At 37.7% G+C, this 22,661-nt stretch overlaps 1 protein-coding gene across 2 annotated transcripts in view; it reads left to right on the forward strand.

Moving 5' to 3' along the window:
- LOC133235106 (lymphocyte antigen 75-like) overlaps nucleotides 1–22,661 on the forward strand; it is a 125,070-nt gene that overhangs the window by 55,478 nt on the left and 46,931 nt on the right. For both annotated transcript variants that reach the window (XM_061396114.1, XM_061396106.1), the window contains exons 23-29: nucleotides 217–377; nucleotides 8,475–8,604; nucleotides 9,656–9,882; nucleotides 16,166–16,331; nucleotides 17,769–17,936; nucleotides 19,149–19,265; nucleotides 21,055–21,249. In XM_061396114.1, the coding sequence (XP_061252098.1) occupies nucleotides 217–377; nucleotides 8,475–8,604; nucleotides 9,656–9,882; nucleotides 16,166–16,331; nucleotides 17,769–17,936; nucleotides 19,149–19,265; nucleotides 21,055–21,249 (1,164 nt within the window). The remainder of the gene's footprint in view (nucleotides 1–216; nucleotides 378–8,474; nucleotides 8,605–9,655; nucleotides 9,883–16,165; nucleotides 16,332–17,768; nucleotides 17,937–19,148; nucleotides 19,266–21,054; nucleotides 21,250–22,661) is intronic.

Consider the following 22,661-nt stretch of genomic DNA (forward strand, 5'->3'; position numbering starts at 1 on the left):
ATGTTTTATTCTGATCCAGGGGCCAAGTTCCTGTTGGCAAGATGTGGGGAATTAACATATAAAAAGAATTTTATTAAATTACTTTTTATAGAGGTGATAATCAAAGATTATCTTGATAGTTAGATAAGCTCAAAGTATTCATTGACATTTTTAGTATACCTTTAATTTCAGTAAGTCAAATTCTTTTTTAAAAAAAAATATGTATCTTTCTGACAGATTTTATTACATCCCTGCTTCCGGATATGGAAGCTTCTTTATGGATTGGTTTGCGCTGGACTGCTTATGAAAAGATAAAGAAATGGATGGATAACAGAGAGCTGACATACAGTAACTTTCACCCATTATTGGTCGGTCGGAGGCTGAGAATACCACCAAATGTAAGTTTGTTTGTTCTTTTAATCAGTACAGTGTGTAGCTCTATGAAATACCTGAGTCTCTCATAAATTATTGGGTTAAGAACAATGGCCTATTTTATGAGTCCATTGATATGAAACATCCAAATAGGCAAATCTATAAAGATAGAAAATAAATTACTGTTTACCAGAGACTAAGGAAACTAGAAGGATAGGCAGTGATGGCTGAAGCATATGGGGTTTCTTTCTACGGTGGTGAAAATGTTCTAAGATTGACTGAGGGTGATGGTTGCACAACCCTGTGAATATACTGAAAACTACAGAGTGTATACTTTAAATGGGTAAATTATACCATCTATGAATTTTGTCTATGAAAGCTGTCACAAGAAGAACAACAGCATAGCTTCCCCAGCCTTTGTGTAGGGGCCCTAGTTTTTCATAGTAGCATCAGATTCCATAGCACTTATTTTATAACCATGTAAAACCTTCAGTGTGCTTAGTCACTCAGTTGTGTCCGACTCTTTGCGACCCCATGGACTGTAACCCACCAGGCTCCTCTGTCCATGGAATTTTCCAGGCAAGAATACTGGCATGGGCTGCCATGCCCTCCTCCAGGAGATCTTCCCCACTCAGGGATCAAAGCCATATCTCCCACATTGCAGGTGGATTCTTTACCGTCTGAGCCACCAGGGAAGCCCGAAACCATCAATAGTGAGCTGCAAATAAAAGCTAATATAAAGGCTTTATTTATCATTTTGGAATTTAGAGCTGTCAGATTTAGTCTTCTGAGGTAAAAAGTACAAAATTGGTGATTGGTGATCATTTTTCCCAAAGATCTAAATGTAAAGAAGCTGTAGAAGGGAAGAAGGCATTATTAAACCACTAGACCATTCAGGTATGACCTAAATCAAATCCCTTATGATTATACAGTGGAAGTGAGAAATAGATTTAAGGGACTAGATCTGATAGATAGAGTGCCTGATGAACTATGGACGGAGGTTCGTGACATTGTACAGGAGACAGGGATCAAGACCATTCCCATAGAAAAGAAATGCAAAAAAGCAAAATGGCTGTCTGGGGAGGCCTTACAAATAGCTGTGAAAAGAAGAGAAGCGAAAAGGAAAGATATAAACATCTGAATGCAGAGTTCCAAAGAATAGCAAGAAGAGATAAGAAAGCCTTCTTCAGCGATCAATGCAAAGAAATAGAGGAAAACAACAGAATGGGAAAGACTAGGGATCTCTTCAAGAAAATCAGAGATACCAAAGGAACATTTCATGCAAAGATGAGCTCGATAAAGGACAGAAATGGTATGGACCTAACAGAAGCAGAAGATATTAAGAAGAGATGGCAAGAATACACAGAAGAACTGTACAAAAAAGATCTTCACGACCCAGATAATTACGATGGTGTAATCACTGACCTAGAGCCAGACATCCTGGAATGTGAAGTCAAGTGAGCCTTAGAAAGCATCACTACGAACAAAGCTAGTGGAGGTGATGGAATTCCAGTTGAGCTATTCCAAATCCTGAAAGATGATGCTGTGAAACTGCTGCACTCAATATGCCAGCAAATTTGGAAAACTCAGCAGTGGCCACAGGACTGGAGGAGGTCAGTTTTCATTCCAATCCCAAAGAAAGGCAATGCCAAAGAATGCTCAAACTACTGCACGATTGCACTCATCTCACACACTAGTAAAGTAATGCTCAAAATTCTCCAAGCTAGGCTTCAGCAATATGTGAACCATGAACTTCCTGATGTTCAAGCTGATTTAAGAAAAGGCAGAGGAACCAGAGATCAAATTGCCAACATCCGCTGGATCATGGGAAAAGCAAGAGAGTTCCAGAGAAACATCTATTTCTGCTTTATTGACTATGCTAAAGCCTTTGACTGTGTGGATCACAATAAACTGTGGAAAATTCTGAAAGAGATGGGGATACCAGACCACCTGATCTGCCTCTTGAGAAATTTGTATGCAGGTCAGGAAGCAACAGTTAGAACTGGACATGGAACAACAGACTGGTTTCAAATAGGAAAAGGAGTTCGTCAAGGCTATATATTGTCACCCTGTTTATTTAACTTATATGCAGAGTACATCATGAGAAACGCTGGACTGGAAGAAACACAGGCTGGAATCAAGACTGCCGGGAGAAATATCAATAGCTTCAGATATGCAGATGACACCACCCTTGTGGCAGAAAGTGAAGAGGAACTAAAAAGCCTCTTGATGAAAGTGAAAGTGGAGAGTGAAAAAGTTGGCTTAAAGCTCAACATTCAGAAAACAAAGATCATGGCATCCGGTCCCACCACTTCATGGGAAATAGATGGGGAAACAGTGGTAACAGTGTCAGACTTTGTTTTTCTGGGCTCCAAAATCACTACAGATGGTGACTGCAGCCATGAAATTAAAAGACGCTTACTCCTTGGAAGGAAAGTTATGACCAACCTAGATAGCATATTCAAAAGCAGAGACATTACTTTGCCAACAAAGGTTCGTCTAGTCCAGGCTATGGTTTTTCCTGTGGTCATGTATGGATGTGAGAGTTGGACTGTGAAGAAGGCTGAGCACTGAAGAATTGATGCTTTTGAACTGTGGTGTTGGAGAAGACTCTTGAGAGTCCCTTGGACTGCAAGGAGATCCAACCAGTCCATTCTGAAGGAGATCAGCCCTGGGATTTCTTTGGAAGGAATGATGCTAAAGCTGAAACTCCAGTACTTTGGACACCTCATGTGAAAAGTTGACTCATTGGAAAAGACTCTGATGCTCGGAGGGATTGGGGGCAGAAGGAGAAGGGGACGACAGAGGATGAGATGGCTGGATGGCATCACTGACTCGATGGACGTGAGTCTGGGTGAACTCCGGGAGTTGGTGATGGACAGGGAGGCCTGGCGTGCTGCAACTCATGGGGTCACAAAGAGTCGGACACAACTGAGCGACTGATCTGATCTGATCCTGTATCATGATATTACTGTCCATTGCTTCTGTCTTCCTTATTTGCTGGATACAAACCACCTTTTGCACAGAAAGCAAAAATTATTAAGAGGTTAAAATTGAATTCCAGAAGTACATGCTAGATGACATTAAGTGATATAACTGATGCAATGGAACTTTGCTCAAGATTGACTTTGATGGCAAAGGGCACTGAAACATGTAATTATTACAAAGAAAATATCAAAATAATGCTCGGTTATTATAGAAAATTTGGAATTTATAAAAGAGTAAACAACATAAAGAAAAATATCAACCTACATCCTGCTTATATTTAGGCTGCTGCTGCTGCTGCTAAGTCACTTCAGTCATGTCTGACTCTGTGGGACCCCAAGAATGGCAGCCCACCAGACTCCCCCATCCCTGGGATTCTCCAGGCAAGAGTACTGGAGTGGGGTGCCATTGCCTTCTCCCTTATTTAGGCTGGTAGCTTTTAAACTTTTAACTTATGCCCCATAGTAAGAAACACATTTAAAGAACTATTTAGCACATAGATATAAATATAATACTGAATTGAAACAAAAATTTCGGGTAATACTTACCCTTAGAGCTTATATTGCTTTCTATTCTAGTCTGCTTTAGTCTAGTATAGTCAATCTATTCTCTGTATTCTATCCTATTCTATTTCATTATCACAACTAAGAATCAGGATCCACTGAAGTGATTTCATGACCTACTAAATGAATCTCAAACCATATTTGAATCCTGATCTAGGGAATCACAATGAATATTTCAGCCTTTTTCTTCTAGGACTTTTCTATACACTGTCTTCTTGACATAGATAAGAGTATATACTATTGTATCTACTTTTCTCATTTAGTATTATATAAGTATCAATAGTTTCTTATGCCATTAAAGGATATACTTGATAACCATTTTGATGGTTGCACAATATTTCTTGATATATATGCCATCATTTACCTAAACAATGCTGGGTGTTTCCATTGTTTTCAGTTTTGCATAATCTTAAATAGCTGCAGTTAACATCTTTGTGTATAATCTTTGCTATATATTTCAGGTTACCTCCTTAGGATAGATTTAGGTAGCCAGATCAAAAGATATAAGTAGTTACAAAACTCTGGTTAACAAATTGCTTTCCAGGAAGGTTTATGAGTTTGTTTTTTTGTCAGCATTGTGTTGTGATTACTCTTCTGTTCATCAGATCAGATCAGATCAGTCTCTCAGTCGTGTCCGACTCTTTGCGACCCCATTAATCGCAGCACGCCAGGCCTCCCTGTCCATCACCAACTCCCAGAGTTCACCCAGGCTCACGTCCATCGAGTCAGTGATGCCATCCAGCCATCTCATCCTGTCGTCCCCTTCTCCTCTTGCCCCCAATCCCTCCCAGCATCAGAGTCTTTCCCAATGAGTCAACTCTTCGCATGAGGTGGCCAAAGTACTGGAGTTTCAGCCTTAGCATCATTTCTTCCAAAGAAATCCCAGGGCTGATCTCCTTCAGAATGGACTGGTTGGATCTCCTTGCAGTCCAAGGGACTCTCGGGAGCCTTCTCCAACACCACAGTTCAAAAGCATCGATTCTTCGGCACTCAGCTTTCTTCACAGTCCAACTCTCACATCCATACATGCCCACAGGACAAACCATAGCCTGGACTAGACGAACCTTTGTTGGCAAAGTAATGTCTCTGCTTTTGAATATGCTATCTAGGTTGGTCATAACTTATACCAGTATATTAATAATTTCCAACATTTATTGAGCAGCTAATGTGTCATACATTCTACTAATGCATCACATGTATCATTTCATTTGATCTGCACAAAAAATGTGAAACAGTCTGCACTCCTCTCCTATCTTAGAAATGCAGAGACAGAGAGTCACATAACTTGCCAGAAGTCATTCAGGGTATACATGCAGAGTTGGTTTTTAAATCTGAGTCTGTAGAGGCAGTATTCTTAGCTTCTTTACTACATTGCCTCTACTAAAGTGCTCTAAGGAGCATTATCTTTAAAGATGATTGCTAATTTGTTAGTTTAAGTGATATCATATTTTCTGATTTCTAGTAAAAGCATTTGTTAGATTTCTATTTCTCTGATTTCTAATAAAAGCATATAAATTCAGTAATAATTTTAATTTCATCAAATGTGAATTTTTTATTCTTTGAAAATTTATCTGTCAAAGTCTTGTTGTAGTTCTTACTGTTTTTATGACTGTGCAAACATTAACTGTGCAAACCCTGTGTTTCTTGTATTTACTGCAAATATTTTCATAGGATTTTTCTAAATAACAAAAATATTACAGAAATAAGTTTTGATTTTTTTGTTGCATGTTTAACTCTATTTATTTCCTTTTTTCTCCATTCTTTTAAGGTTATAATGTTAGTTAGTTAAGTATATGCCTTTATTTTCTTCATTTTGTTTTATAGCTTGCCTTTTTATTCTGACATGTTCCATCAATGGTGTATGGTATATATTGTCAATGGGTACTTAATCCTGTTCCTTAATCCTGGCCAATTTTCTGGCATCATTTATTGCATATACTTCCATTTGTTAAAATCAATATAGAATGCCTTCTTTATCATATGTGAAGTGTGTGTGTGTATGTGTGCATCTATGTATGAGACATACTCCTGTATAGCTCTCACACTGCTCTAAATACTACCATGTTCCCGTATTTCAAAAAAATATAATAGGATTAGTTATCCTTTATTATTTGCTTTTAAAAATTTTTAGCTGTTATGTCTATTCTTCAAGGCAAACTAGAATTATTTACTTAATTTCCACTCTAAACAATTAAACAGCAAATATTTGGTGAGAATTTGACAAAATTTTAGGAAGAACTGATATCTCTTTATTAATCTTTCCTCAAGAATATGGTGTAACATGTCTCTCCACTAATTCAAGTCTTCCTTTTAAATTCCTCAGTGATGTTTTCTAGAAATTATCTTTCTTATTGCCATTGAGAATGGCAGCTTTTAAAAATTTTCTTTGATGTATAGGAAACCTATTGTTTGGGAATTTTTGTACATTTATTTCATAGGTATCCCTCTTACTAAAAACTCTTACTACTCAGAGTTTTTCACTAGATTTTATTGGGTTTTCTAATTAGATAATCAAAATTTGCAAATAACAGTTCACACTTCACTACATGTGGTAAGACTTCCAGAACCATGGTAAATACCAGGAGTATTAAATAATATCTTACACTTGATCTGGACTCTAATAGGACTATCTTTGTCCTATAGTCTTTCATTTTTATATTTGATGTGTACTTTTTGTTCAAGATATATCATTCTGTAACTAGTTTATCTTAAATTTTTATTCAAGGATAAGTAGTAGATTTTCTAAAATTTATTTTCAACATCTATTAAAATTGTGTAATATAGTTTTTCCCATTAGGCCCATGGATGTGTGGCCCATTGATAGATATTGTGTTAAAACCATTTTTATCTCCTAAATAAAACCTAATTACTGAATCCTAAATAAAACCTAATTTCAGTAATAAAACCTAATTACTGAAAGTGGATTATTATTTTACTACTCTACTGAATTAGATTTGTTAGAATTTTATTTGGGAATATTTTCATCTCTGTTCATAGAGTTAATTTTTTAATGCCATACTGTTAGATTTTTTTTTCTGATTGTGTCAGCTTCATAAGATGAACTAGGTAGTTTTCTGCCTTTGTGTTTTGAGATTATGACTCAGCCTGGGAAGTTATCTTTCTCTGAAAGTTTGAAGGAACAAAACCACATGGTATTATAATCCTGTTCCAAGATCATTCTTTAATCATAAAGGGATTTGGTAGAGTAGTTGAGGGCTAAACTCTAGAGTCAGAGTGTCTGGATTTGAATTCAATTCAGCCATTTAGTATGCTCTAGGAAGTTCACTTCTCTTAAGCCTCAGTTTTTTATTTATAAAGATGCCCTGGAGGAGGGAAAGGCTACCTACTCCAGTATTCTGGCCTGGAGAATTCCATGGACTGTATAGTCCATGGGGTTGCTACGGAGCAACTTTGACTTTCAGGTGGTGCTAGTGGTAAAGAACCCACCTACCAATGCAGGAGATGTAAAAGACATGGGTTCCCATGGACAGAGGAACCTGGTGGGCTACAATCCACGAGGTCGCAAAGAGTCAGACATGACTGAAACAACTTAGTATGTATGCATGCTGCTAAGTCGCTTCAGTCGTGTCTGACTCTGCGTGACCCCATAGACGGCAGCCCACCAGGCTCCCCCATCCCTGGGATTCTCCAAGCAAGAACACTGGAGTGGGTTGCCATTTCCTTCTCCAATGCAGGAAAGTGAAAATTGAAAGTGAAGTCGCTCAGTCGTGTTGTGACTCTTAGCGACCTCATGGATTGCAGCCTACCAGGCTCCTCCATCCATGGGATTTTCCAGGCAAGAGTACTGGAGTGGGGTGCCATTGCTTTCTCTGATGTATGCATGCATGTAGTATTTTTAAAAAATATATTATAGCTCCTTGGATAAGCTTCAGTTCAGTTCAGTTTAGTCGCTCAGTGGTGTCCAACTCTTTGCAACCCCATGAACCGCAGCACACCAGGCCTCCCTGTCCATTGCCAACTCAGAATAAGCTTACTTTTCTTATTTTTCTAAGAGTAATACGTTTCAAACATTTAGAATAGTGTAGGGATAATATACTTTGAATAAATTTTCATGTCTAATGTTACTTATTTGTGGTCAACAAATGAAATCTAAATAGATACTTTTATTTATGGATGTTTCATAGTGACAAGTATAGGATCAAAGCTTTAAGGTGAGTTCTCTCTTGTGTGGGACACCATTTGTCATTATAAAAAGTTTGTAAGCATCTAATAAGTTAAATTAATTGTCATCACTTTTGCTTACTTGCAACGTTAAGTATGAGAGCAGAGTGTTAAATATTACTATAATTGCTTTTGTCTTCTAACAGGTTTTCTTATCTGTTTTGAAGATGTATTATCAATATTACTACTATTTTGGTTTGTGATTTCTAAAGTTAATTGCCCTTTTCCCATGTTTTGAAAGTTTATCAGGATTTTCTTCGTGATTTCATGGTCAACTCCCTAATGGATTTTTCTATAGGAAGAAAAATCCAATTTGGAATATAAAATTATCTTACTGGGATCCTCAGACTGTTAGTTTAATGATTGCTTATACATATTTGCCTTTTTGTTTAGATTTTTGATGAAGAGGCATCTTACCACTGTGCTGTAATGCTCAACCTCCAAAAATCACCTTTTACTGGGATGTGGAATTTTACTTCCTGTAGTGAACACCATACTCTGTCTCTATGTCAGAAATACTCAGGTATAGATCATTATTTAGATAACTATGGTACTTTATGTTGTTAGAGATGTACAGTATGTTTTCACACAAAAGAATCTTATAAATTAATTAATATTTGTAATCATATAGCTTCTTTAACATTTTAGCATGGCTACATCCATGTGAGTCAAATTAGCTCAAGTATTGAATACAGTGTGATTTTCTTTCAAGATCATTGCCATAATTAAATATCAAAATTAAGTATTTAATGGAATTTGTTAATAGGAGTTGTCTAATGACAGTAAATTATGGTTGCACTTTGTTCTTTTTACTCTGGGATTTTTCAGATTTTGCTTTCTATCATGAGGAAAAGAGGAGAAAAAAATGTTTGTAACTGAACTTGGTGTAAACATTCATGGTTAAATTTAGCTCTCAAAAAAATAAAAGGATATGAAGCATTATAAATGGATCACACACTAAGCCTTATCCTATAATCCACATAAAAATAAAATATGTACTTAAAAGTAGACATCATCTATATTTTCAAAATATTTTTTATTAAATTGTTTTCATTGGTCACAGTAAGTTTTTAACAAATGATTTTAAAAAAGAAATCCTTTGTCATATAATGAGAATCTCAAGTAGCTAATTCATGTGCTTCTGAAGAACTTTTTGCTAAATTAATCTTTACTCATTTGTCTTATACTTTTTAGTAACTGCCTTAATTCAGAGAAGTATTGCAAATCAATAAAGCAAATATATCCTCTAAGGGTGGTTTCATACATTTTTTGTGGGTTCTCCCAGATGAAAACTTGTAAAGGGAGACTTAACACCTTCTCTTGTTGAAGCAGTTCAAAGAAAGAAAGAATCTGACACCAATCTGAAATGGTAATCTTACTGCACTCCAGTTTTATTTTTCCCCTTCCCAAATCAGATCAACTAAAACAGAATTATTTATAAAACATACCTAGTTATCCTACCCAAAGTCTAAAACAAATAGATAAGTAATACCTAAAGTACATTATTATAGGGAGAAATTTCAAACATGACTTACCAAGGGGGTGTTTTTTTTTTTTTTTTCTTTTACACACAGAAATTGAAAGCAGAGAGACCTTGTGGAATACTACAGAGACTGTGAAGTATCAAAATAACCTGTACAAAATAATCCTGAAGACCCTGACTTGGACCGATGCTCTAAGAGAGTGTCAGAAAGAAAACATGCGCCTGGTGAGCATCACAGACCCTTACCAGCAGGCCTTCCTGACTGTGCAGGCGGTCGTCCGCAACTCTTCTTTGTGGATTGGACTCTCCAGTCATGACGTAAGTTTTCAGTCCCGATTGCCAGGATTGGGTGACGGAATGTGACATTTTTTTATTGCACACAGCATCTCTCCTATCAGACTAAAAAAACCCAGAGATCATAAAATCTTACTCCAGTGAATGAATTTCGTCAAGTATGTAATTTTTAGTGGCAATCATTTTCCCACTGATTTGCTGCTTTATTGTTTAGCTTTAGAAAAATGTCCAATGGTATGTAACTGAGCACTTCTTTTTATTTATTCTAATCAAAGATGGAGCTGGAATCTGGAGCTGCCATTTCTCCTCAGCCAATGAAAAGGAGAGGGGAAGGGCAGTTACAAAATCACAGGGGGTTGGATGAGTGGAAGCCCATGGACGTCATTAAAGGGCTTTTTATCCCTTTCTGAATAAGCAAAGTCAAATTAAGCCACTCTACAAAGGAATTAGAAGAGCAATTCACCCTATCTCCAACTCTGATCTTGGGTACTTCTCATTCATCTCTTAGCCCAACAACAAATGCTAGTCTCCTATTAATTCCTGACACTGAGTTACATACATATAGCATGAACAGGAATATTTATGCTCCTAAATCTTTTGGCTAAAATTAATAGGGAATTGTCTTTAAAATAGAGCTCTATTATTTCTGTCAGCATCGCAGTCCTTTTTTGCCTCTTTTCTGAGCCTTCTTTGTAATGATTTGATGCTTTGCCTGCTGAAACGAATTTAAAGTTAATATCTAGGCCTGGTATATAAGGCTGCATATGTTGTCTATTGATAGGGGTGCCATTTTCAAAGATGGTAATGTGAACTTTGCTTCCTGCATCTGTGCAGCGAGTGACCCATAAAGCCCAGTTAGATAAGTGTCACCTAAACCAGTATTCCTAATCCACTCTTAGAGAGAAGTTAATCGGGAGAGTAGGAGAGAAGCATCCATGGCATTGTGAAGCAAACCTGAGGCATGGAGGCTGTAGGATAACCCTCAGTGTACCAAGATGGTTTTAGGGTTGTCTGGAGAAAAAGTAATGAAAGACAATTCAATCCTTGCACAAACCCCAAGTTGAACTGAAGAGTGGATGAAAAACTTAAACTCAGAAGTGAACATAATCTTTGACAAACTTTAAATTTATTACCACCAGCATTTGTCAGAAGCTCAATTAAAAAAAAAAAAAAAAACAGTACTTAGAAACTGCTTGAAGAATCAGTTCAGTTCAGTCACTCAGTCATGTCCAACTCTTTGCAACCCATGAACTACAGCACGCCAGGCCTCCCTGTCCGTCACCAACTCCCAGAGTCCACCCAAACTCATGTGCATCGAGTCGGTGATGCCATCCAGCCATCTCATCCTCTGTTGTCCCCTTCTCCTCCTGCCCCCAATCCCTCCCAGCGTCAGGGTCTTTTCCAATGAGTCAACTCTTCGCATGAGGTGGCCAAAGTATTGGAGTTTCAGCCTCAGCATCAGTCCTTCCAGTGAACACCCAGGACTGATCTCCTTTAGAATGGACTGGTTGGATCTCCTTGCAGTCCAAGGGACTCTCAAGAGTCTTCTCCAACACCACAGTTCAAAAGCATCAATTCTTCGGCGCTCAGCTTTCTTCACAATCCAACTCTCACATCCATACATGACCACTGGAAAAACCATAGCCTTGACTAGACGAATAGTTTCTCCAAAACTCTGGATTTTAAAATATACCCTTAGTTCAAGCCAGATTGTCAGCTTGAACAGCTTCCCTAGACTTCACAGTATCAGTTCCTTCATAGCATTGCTTTTACTTCCTTTCTCTTTCATGTTTGGCATTATGTGAAACGCATCACTGTGTCTCTTGTGAAGCTGGTAATCAGTTATTACATTTCCTAGTTTTAATCACATTAAACCTTTTAAAAGAAAAGCAGTGTTGTCACTGGAGAAAAATCGTAAAGTTAGAATAAATTTAAAAAATAAAATTGAAATCACCTGTAATCCCCAGTATCTAGTGATAAACCGGTTTAAATGTTTAGTATATATCCTTCAGGTTATTTTTCTGTGCACATGTATTTATTTTTAAGACAGTTGGTATCATACAGTTTTGTAACTTTTTTCCCCCACTTGATGATTTTGGTCTTCTTTCTTATTCTGTTTTCAATCTTCACCTCTTTTTCTCTTTTCCCTTTTGCTCTTCAACATATTTTATGTAGCTATTTATTATATATTTTCATAAACTGCCTTAAATCTTTGGCACATGGCAGGATATAAAGAAATGAAAGTTTATACTAAAAACAGTGGGAGGTTTTGAAAGATTCTAAGCATGGTAGTAACAACATCGGATTTTGACTTGACAAAAATTATGCTGTGGAGAAGCTGGGGAAGGAAGTGAGAAGTCCTGAGACAGAAGACCAGTTAGAGTTTCTTGTAGACATCAGTGCAGGAAATGATGATGGTCTGGACTGAGGCGTGTTTACACTGTCTGCAGCACAGCAGTTGCGGGTTATAGGAAGTCCGGAGTGTGACTGTGACAGCAGGTCACTAGTACATTGAAGTGAAAGTCTAGAAGAGGAAGTCAAGAAGGTTTGGGAACAGGGTGAGTCAACCACATGAACACAGAACTCCCTAAGTTAGAGGTAAGACCAGGAGGACAGAGCAAGACATGGGGCGTCTCCTTAGTGAATGTCAGAGATGGGCAGGGGGCCAAGACCTCAGTGAATGTCAGAGAGAAGCAAGGACTCTGGGCGGTTGCAGTGATAAGGGCATAAACCTCAAAGGAAATTACTAAAGTAGATAAAAATACCCATGACCTCATTCTCATGGCTCTGTGGTATCTGAGATTAAGAAAAGCAAATAGCCTTCCCTTGTGGGTGCTGAAAGGAACTTGCTCTGTTAGAAAAGACAGGTTTTAATTAAGATCCATCAAGGTCTAAAATTCAGTGAAGAGATATTTACAGTCTTAGTTAACAGACTTAGTGTTCAAAAAAGAGATGGAGGGAATGGGATGGCTTATCTACAAGGAACAGAAGTTCCAAAGGTCCAAGGACCTGGGTTAGTTGGGAGTGTAGCAAGGGAGAAGGAATCCAGGGTAATACCCAGTACTGGCAACATCACAGGGACAAAGGGCCACATTTGAGGCCACTTGGTTTAGAAATTAACTGGCTACAACTTTACAACTGGAATGCTCAGTTCAGTTCAGTTTAATCGCTCAGTTGTGTCCAACTCTTTGCCATCCCATGGACTGCAGCACGCCAGGCCTCCCTGTCCATTGCCAACTCCTGGAGTTTACTCAAACTCATGTCCATTGAGTCATTGATGCCATCCAACCATCTCGTCCTCTGTCATCCCCTTCTCCTCCTGCCTTCAATCTTTTCCACATCAGAGTCTTTTCAAATGAGTCAGTTCTTCACATCAGGTGGCCAAAGTACTGGAGTTTCAGCTTCAGCATCAGTCCTTCCAATGAATGTTCAGGACTGATTTCCTCTAGGATGGACTGGTTGGATCTCCTTGCAGTCCAAGAGACTCTCAAGAGTCTCCTCCAACACCACCATTCAAAATCATCAGTTATTCAGCACTCAGCTTTCTTTATAGTCTAACTATCACATCCATACATGACAAGGCTATGGAAGAACCATAGCCTTGACTAGTGGATCTTTATTGGTAAAGTAAGTCTCTGCTTTTTAATATGTTTTCTAGGTTGGTCATAACTTCTCTTCCAAGGAGTAAGCATCTTTTAATTTCATGGCTGCAATCACCATCTGCAGTGATTTTGGAGCCCAAAAAAATAAAGTCTGTCATTGTTTCCATTGTTTCCCCATCTATTTGCCATGAAGTGATGGGACCAGATGCCAGGGATCTTAGTTTTCTGAATGTTGAGTTTTAAGCCAACTTTTTCACTCTCCTCTTTCACTTTCATCAAGAGGCTCTTTAGTTCTTCTTCACTTTCTGCCATAAGAGTGGTGTCATCTGCATATCTGAGGTTATTGATATTTCTCCCGGCAATCTTGATTCCAGCTTGTGTTTCTTCCAGTCCAGCGTTTCTCATGATGTACTCTGCATATAAGATACAGCCTTGACGTAACTCCTTTTCCTATTTGGAACCAGTCTGTTGTTCCATGTCCAGTTCTAACCGTTGCTTCTTGACTGCATACTATTTCTCAACAGGCAGGTCAGGTGGACTGGTATGCCCATCTCTTTCAGAATTTTTCACAGTTTGTTGTGGTCCACACAGTCAAAGGCTTTGGCATAGTCAATGAAGAAGAAGTAGATGTTTTTCTGAAACTCTCTTGCTTTTTCAATGGTCCAGCAAATGTTGGCAATTTGATCTCTGGTTCCTCTGCCTTTTCTAAATCCAGCTTGAACATCTGGAAGTTCACAGTTCATGTACTATTGAACCCTGGCTTGGAGAATTTTGAGCATTACTTTAGTAGCACGTGAGATGAGTGCAATTGCGCATTAGGTTGAGTATTCTTTGGCATTGCCTTTCTTTGGGATTGGAATGAAAACTGACCTTTTCCAGTCTTGTGGCCACTGCTGAATTTTCCAAATTTGCTGGCATATTGAATGTAGCACTTTCACAGCATCATCTTTTAGGAATGCTGGTGGAGAACAATTCTGGATGAAATAGTTGGTGGTGTTGAGGTTTGACTGCCTTTGCTATTTTTCATTCACTAAGGGGACTGTATGTGGCCTTTGCCCAATGTTCCGCTTAAGCCAGTAATGCTAAATTGCCATGGGCTTCAGGAAAGCATGCCTCAGTGGGTCAGTGTGTAAGGCCTGGTGCCCTGGCAGCACCACAGGAGAGCTCATGCAGGCCTATACTTCACAACCCATCACCTGCACATCTGTAGCTACCTTGAAAGCGTCTCTCAAGACAGGTGGTCATGCTTTTATCAGGATGCAAAGATAGATGTTCACAGATTTCTAGCACACAATAGAATGTACTGAATAAGGAAGTTTCTCTTCAAAGACAAGTGTGAAAACAGTGGTATGAGATCCACAGGGCCTGAGAGTTTAAAAAGGAGCTAACAGGGGTTGGGGGCAGGAGGAAAAGGGGACGACAGAGGATGAGATGGCTGGATGGCATCACTGACTGGATGGACGTGAGTCTGAGTGAACTCTGGAAGTTGGTGATGGACAGGGAGGCCTGACGTGCTGCGATTCATGGGGTCGCAAAGAGTCAGACATGACTGAGCGACTGAACTGAACTGAACTGAACACCCATGTAGCTCTTATTGTGTGCCAGCTAGCCACTGATTTATGTGTCTTACACGTTACCCCATTGATTCTAACCCATGAGATTAAGTGTCACATCCATTTAATAGAAGAGGGGATGGAAATGTGGCAAGGTGAGGCAATGGCACCCCACTCCAGTACTTTTGCCTAGAAAATCCCATGGACAGAGGAGCCTGGTAGGCTGCAGTCCATGGGGTCGCTAGAGTCTGACACGACTGAGCAACTTCACTTTCACTTTTCACTTTCATGCATTGGAGAAGGAAATTGGCAACCCACTCCAGCGTTCTTGCCTGGAGAATCCTGGGTACGGGGGAGCCTGGTGGGCTGCCGTCTCTGGGGTCGCACAGAGTCGGACACGACTGAAGCGACTTAGCAGCAGCAGCAGCAATATCACAATCAAAAGCTGACAAATGACTGAACCAGAATTCAAAACTAGTACGCTTAGCTCCAAACCCATGTTCTTTCCACTACTACATATTATCTCTAAGTTAATCAGCACTCACAGTGGTCCTCACTCCATTTTAACTCTCTGATTTCCAACAACCAATGGTTCTAATTATGTGTGAGGCAGCAAAGTATAATGGTTTAGACCATGGACTCCAGGGTCTAATGGCCTGGATTTGAATCCCAGCTCACTATGGTTTTACACTCTGTGTGATGGTACATGACTTCAGTTTCCTCAACTATAAAATGGATATATGATAGTACCTGGGTGCCTTATATGGTTGTTGTAAGAATTATATAATATTTGCAAAGTACTTAAAACAATGCCTGATATGTAGTAAGTGCTTTGTAAATATGTGCTAAATATAAGGTAAAATTAAAAGTCACGCTCAGTCGTGTCCAACTCTTTGTGACCCTGTGGACTGTAGCCCATTAGGTTCCTCTGTCTATGGAATTCTCCAGGCAAGAATACTGGAGTGGGTAGCCATTCCCTTCTCCAGGGGATATTCCCTACCCAGGGATCAAACCCAGGAGTCCTGCATTGCAGGAGGATACTTTACTGTCTAAGCCACCAGGGAAGCCCTTAGATCGACCACAAGGGTCAAAATCAAACCATAGGGACAAGATGAAGGATTGTCACTTAAAATATATTTCTCCACCTTCCAGGATGAACTCAATTTTGGTTGGTCAGATGGGAAACATCTTCAATTTAGTCGCTGGGCTGAAAATAACGAACAACTTGAAGACTGTGTAGTATTAGACACTGATGGATTCTGGAAAACATCTGATTGCGATAATAATCAACCAGGCGCTATTTGCTATTATTCAGGAAGTATGCTAATTTCAAGTATTTTAATTCTTTAATTGTTATCAGTCTTATGAGTAGTGGAATTTGGGGGAAATGGATTTGAAATCTTGTTTTAAAATTATAAAGCAATTATAAACTTGTCCTTTTTACAACAAAATTTATTGTGAAAATTTGTAATCAAGAATCATTAAATGTTAAATATTTTGTCATTAACTTGTTATTTTAGATATATTTTATCTTTATTTCCGTCAACAGATGATAGTAATTGACCTTTGAGTTTAAAGTCCTTGTTAGCCTCATTTTGTGTACCTTTTTGTTTATGTTCTTATGGAAAACTTACATCTATGGGCATTCTTTTGCAATTCTTTTCAATACTTCACATTTGTTTTATGAGTCACTGCTAAGATTTATTTGGTTGCGAGTAACAGTAATGAGCTCACTTCAGAGAAACTTAGATCTTCAGAAACGGGGATGGGGATAGAGCTGCACCTTCGAGGAAAACGGGTCCGTAAGCCAGAGGTCTTCCACCTCTCTGTTCTGTTTCTGTCTGTGGATCTGCACTCTTATCTTTATATACTTCCTGCTTCTCTGCACATGGTGAAACATGGCAGCTCTGCAGCTTTCGATTTTAGCCAGAACTGGAGGTGAATTGACTGAACTGAATCCCACTTTTCATATCTGTAGAGAGAATCTGATAGACTCAGCTGAGTCAGATATGCAGTCTCTAGCCCAGTCAGAGGAAAGTGGTTTTACAACTTTTAGGGGCCCACACTTGTGGGTTTGTGGTTAGAAAAAAAGACTAATTCACAAAGGGAGTTGCCGTGAGCTGGGAGAAATACTGTACTGAATGGTCTCTACCACATATTGAATCAGTTTGATTGGCTTTGAGTAGAGCATATCCTTATTTGCATCTTTTTTTAATGTATAGCCTTTTCATAAAATGAAAAAAAAAAAGCTGAATTTAGATTTTCTAGGTGTCAGATTTTAAATTATTTCTATTTGCTTTGGTTAGAGCAATAACTTGTTTAGAACATCACATATTTCATAAATATTTCTTTAAAATTAGAGAAGATGTCATTAACCAGAAAACTGAAGGTGAATTCCCAAAGTTATATTTAGGTACTTATTATTATGTTTGTATTGTTTCTCTGAAGTGGCCCCTTGTATTTGAAGTCTGGCAATGCAGGAACACAGAAACTGCATTTAACCTAATAACACTTCATTATCCATATTATTCTACTCATTCCACATCAGGGGAAAGAAAATTGTATTAAATAATTTCTTTACTACAGAAAGCCAGTTAAGAGGTCACATTTTATTCAAGCATAAACAGAACAAGCATCGCCAAGTTATTATTTCTTGGCTTCCTGAATATTTCCTACAAATCAAGTCTAATTACTATGAACATGATTTAATATTTATATATGTAATTAGAATTCTTACCATTAATTCTTTTTCTAGATGAGACTAAGAAAGAGGTCAAACCAGTTGCCAGTTTTCAGTGTCCATCTCCTGTTCTAAGCACTCCATGGATACCATTTCAGAACTCTTGCTACAATTTCTTGATAACAGAAAATAGATACAGAGTGCCAACACAAGATGAGGTTCATTCTAAGTGCAAGACACTGAGTAAGTATGCTATATAGCCATTGTATGTTGCATCACGCTCTTAAAACTAACCAAACTCGCCTGAGTGTATTATAAATATTTCTAATTAGCAGTAGTAACTAGAACTCAAAAATATCCATCTCCTCATTTCTTCATTGTCAATGACAAAGTATTAAAATTTGTGTTTAGTGAGAATGGTAACAGTATAGGAGTTCCTCCATTTTTAACCTGTCCATTCGAGAACTAGTGTGTCTTTCCGTGTATAAACAAAGTGGATTCTACTTACAAGGGAAAAGAAATGACACTGAGACTAGAGAATGGGATGTTAAATCAACTTAGGCTGTGGGCAAAGAGAAAATAGGTCAGTCTGAGTGGTTGAAAGCTTAGACAAGTTGTAAAGAAGCACCTCTGCTTAAAAGAAATACATATTTCATACTTTTAGCTCTCAAGGTTATCCAGATATTTCGTATGAGATCGACTGAGGATTTATGACTTTTTAACAGTGGACCCATCAACTTTGTAGAAAATTCGTATGGAAGATATCAGACCATTATTCCCCAAAGTGTGCTCTGTGGAACACTACTTTTAAAAGGTGTTCTATTAAAAAAAAAAAAAGATTCTTAGTAAAAGAACAAGGATGAGAAATTTCACACATCTTTGTTTCCTGTTAAAACATTATCAAATATACATTAGCATGTACTTTGAGAAATACTGGCATGAATGAAGTAGTTTAACTTTGGTTAACCAATGTTTGTAAAGCTCTTTTCAATGTAACTCTTTTCTGAGGAACCCCTGAGGAACACACTTTGGGAAATATTAAACTTTTAAAACCTTCCTATAAAACAGTGATCTCTAAGAAAAAGGAAGATTTTTTACTTTTAGCCCATTCAAGAGGTTTTATTTGTTACAATCTTTGACATTGTATCATGAATATATATGGATTTATACCAACTCAAAATAAGCCTTGTGAGGAAAAGCAAATCAGTGTTTCAAATTCTCTACTCAACTTCTAGTTTTCCACTATTCTATGAGACCAAATTTAAGATCAAAATGTTTGAAAACTTCTCAACCTATTCATTGTAGTAACAAGATGGTTTTCATTTATATCTCTTACTTATTTTCTACTGTTGTTTGTTTTGAAGTGTATTAAGCTGGGAAGTAAAAATTGCTAAATTATCAAACAAAGTGTTCTAAATAATTATTTAAATTATTGGCTATTTTTTTATTTAACAGATCCAAAATCACATATTCTGAGTATTCGAGATGAAAAAGAGAACAACTTTGTTCTTGAGCAGCTTCTACATTACAATTACATGGCTTCATGGGTCATATTAGGTATAACTTATGAAAGTAAGTTGTAAATCTACTGGTTTTTTTTCTATATTCATAGTTTATTATGAACTACTTGTTTATCACACTGTGATTATATCAACATACAAAATTATAATTATGAACTTAGCATAACTTACACAGATACCAAGACAGGTTTTGTGTCTCTGCCCTGCCACTAAAATACCTTTCCCACCAAGCTTGGAGTTTAATGGTGGAAAATTATTTCCTTTTTCCACTCTCCCTCCTAGCAGTACAAGACTAACTAAAAATGACTGCACTCCCACATAAATGTCTAATACTTACTTTATATTTCTAGGTGTATGACCTGAGTGAGAATAGAAATACACTTCTAATGTTGCATTTTTGGGTTTATATCATTGGCTTGGGGTATACATTAGAAAAAGGAGACACATAGTCTGTCAATGGACTAGAATATTTGAGATTATAAGTGCTACAAACCCAAGATATAATTGCTATGAAACTTTTTAAAAAACACAGACTCTAGTAATAGAAGTAAGACCAATTTAGAAAGATACTCATTAAGAGGTATCCTAAAAATCATAAAGTTTTGAAATTAGAAAAAAATCACTCTTTGGGCACAAAGCCTCAAAAACATACATTTACCCAAAGAGGGGGCTGAATGAGAGGCACAGGACAGTGATAGCTAGAGGTAGGGTAGACAAAGAAGCTAAATTACTCAAATCTGGCCATTTTAAAAATAGTCTGCTCTTTGCTATCTAACCTGTCTCTTTCTAAAAATTACTGAAGATTTTCTTGCAGATGAGTTAACAAAAATTAAGCTATCAAGCAATGACTAAGGCTTGGGTTGCCAGCTGAAGATAAGTTCATCATGATAGTATTTAGTTGCCCATCTTTTTTCTAATGATGCTTGAATACTCAGATTTGAGGATGGGAAAAAATGGAGAGGAACTAGGTAGAAACTTCCCAGTGAAGAAAAGTGAAAGTGTTAGTCGTCAGTCCAACTATTTGCGACCCCATGGCCTGTCGTCCTCCAGGCTCCTGTGTCCATGGGACTCTCCACACAAGAATTCTAGCTTTACCTGAAAGTGACTGAGGAAACAGTGATCCTGTGTGGAGCAGCAGAAACTAGACCCAGGATATAGTTAAGAGATTTCAATTGTACCCTCTGCTGTGCTTTCTTAGTTATATCATCAGAAACAACTGAGGACTTCCCTAGTGGTCCAGGGATTAAGAATCTACCTGCCAATAGAGGAGACATGGGTTTGATCCCTGGTCCAGGAAGATCCCACATGCCGTGGAGCATCTAGCCCCGTGTGCCAGAGCTACTGAGCCCATGCGCCTAGAGCCAGAGAAGCCACTGCAGTGAGCAGCCCATGCGTAGCAATTAGAGAGTAGCCCCCATTCACCTCACTGCAACCGAAAAAATCAGTTGACATAAATTGTGCATAGTTTAAGTCCAGTTTTCTACCACTAGTTTTATAACATGTTAATTTTTTAAATAGTTATGTTAATTTTCATCACAATTAAACATATATGTAGAAAAAATGAATATTGGATGAAGTAACAACAAAATGTTAAATTATTTCAGGATGATAGAATTGTAAGTAAATTTTAGTTTTCATATTTATAATTTGTACTTTCTATGTTGAAAATAAGCATTGTTTACTGTTAAAATTGGAAGCTATTTTAGAGAAACACATAAGTATACAACCTTTAGAATGTTGGGGAAAAAGAAAATTACTTGAGTTTGAGATATTAACCTCGTAACTGTAATTCAAGTCTTAATTTAATCTTTAAGCATAGAAAAAAAATGTTTCTTTTCTAGATAATTCTCTTAGGTGGTCTGATAAGACCACGCTGTCATATACACACTGGAGATCAGGAAGACCAGCTATAAAAGATGGCAAGTTTATTGCTGGCTTGAGTACTGATGGCTTCTGGGATATTCAAACCTTTAATGTTGTTGGAGACTTACTATACTTTCACCAGCACAGCATTCTGGCTTGTAAAATTGAAATGGGTAAGTATGCTAAGGCAGAGTTTCTACTCCAGCGAAAGAGAATGCAAAGCCATTAGCTCCACTAGTGGGCATTATGCAATTGAACTTTTTGAGTAGCTCCCCTGTATTCAGTATCATGAGAAGCACTACGGAGGTTTTAGAGGAAGGAACACACACTCCCTGTTGTCATGGTCTTGATCTCAAGGATTAAAATGAATGCAGTTGGGAAAACAGCGTTAAATGTTTATTATTGTTTTATGTAGGTTAGTCTTAGGTTATTTAGTATGTACAGGCTTACATTTGTTGAGAAATCAAAAGACACCAGTGAAAACAGATATAATGAAAATTAAGAATGCATTGAGGAGAGGAGGAAAAACTTGTTTGGGCCTTGAAAGATGGATAAAATTTCTATGCATAAGAAAGTGTGTGTAGGTAGTTTTGACAGTCTAGGCTAAAAATGAATGTTTCTCAAGTTTGCCTAATTCCTTAAATAAGTCTATTTTTTAATGTATATCGGGTTTAAATTTTTTACAGCTTAAAAACTGTTATTATGGCCATTCTGCTCTAAGCCCTCTGCTAGGAGCCCATCACAGTCACATCTGGGCCCACCTTTTCCCTTCATACTCCTGGAGAATAACTTTCGGATATACCACTTCTATCAACAATCTCCAGGAATTCCCTACTATCAGTTATTTTGAGTTCCTGTAAGCCTTTGAGACTTTTTAGAAACCAGTGTCTCTTCTAAATTTCTAGGCTTCCTCCCAGTCTCCATTTTTCCCACCGTTTTTGGTTCCTGCCAGGCTGATCTCTTAATTGTCCATGTACAGTGTATACCCTTTCTTACTTGTACCTTTAATTATGGGTTTTTTTCCTGCCATGATGTCTTCTACCTTCTTTTTTTTTTTTAATAAAACTTTCATTTTAGAATAGTTTTAGATTTATAGAAAAGTTGCAAAGATAGTACAGAGAGTTCCCATATACACCATAACCTGTTTCCCCTGTTGTTGACATCTGTCTTAAGTATGGGACATTTGTTACAACAAATAAACCAATATTGGTAGATTATTATTACCTAAAGTCTATATATTGTTCAGACTTCCTTAGTTTTTACTTCATGTTATTTTTGTGTTCAGGAGTCCATCCAGTATACTACATTACACTTGGTCATCATGTTCACTTAGGTTCTTCTTGGCTATGATAGTTTTTCAGATTTTTGCTTTTCTTGACAATTTTGAGAAGCACTGGTCATGTGATTTGTAGACTGTCCCTCAGTTTGGGTTGGCTGATCTTTTTCTCATGGTTAAACTGGAGTTATGGGTTTGGGGTTTAGGGAAAAAGCCAAAGAGGTAAAATGTCATTCTCATCACGTCCTATGAAGGATATATGCTGTCAACGTAACTTATTACTTGTCACTGTGGATTTTGACCTTGATC

The sequence above is a fragment of the Bos javanicus genome, chromosome 2 (genome assembly GCF_032452875.1).
Source record: "Bos javanicus breed banteng chromosome 2, ARS-OSU_banteng_1.0, whole genome shotgun sequence".
NCBI classification, from domain to species: domain Eukaryota; kingdom Metazoa; phylum Chordata; class Mammalia; order Artiodactyla; family Bovidae; genus Bos; species Bos javanicus.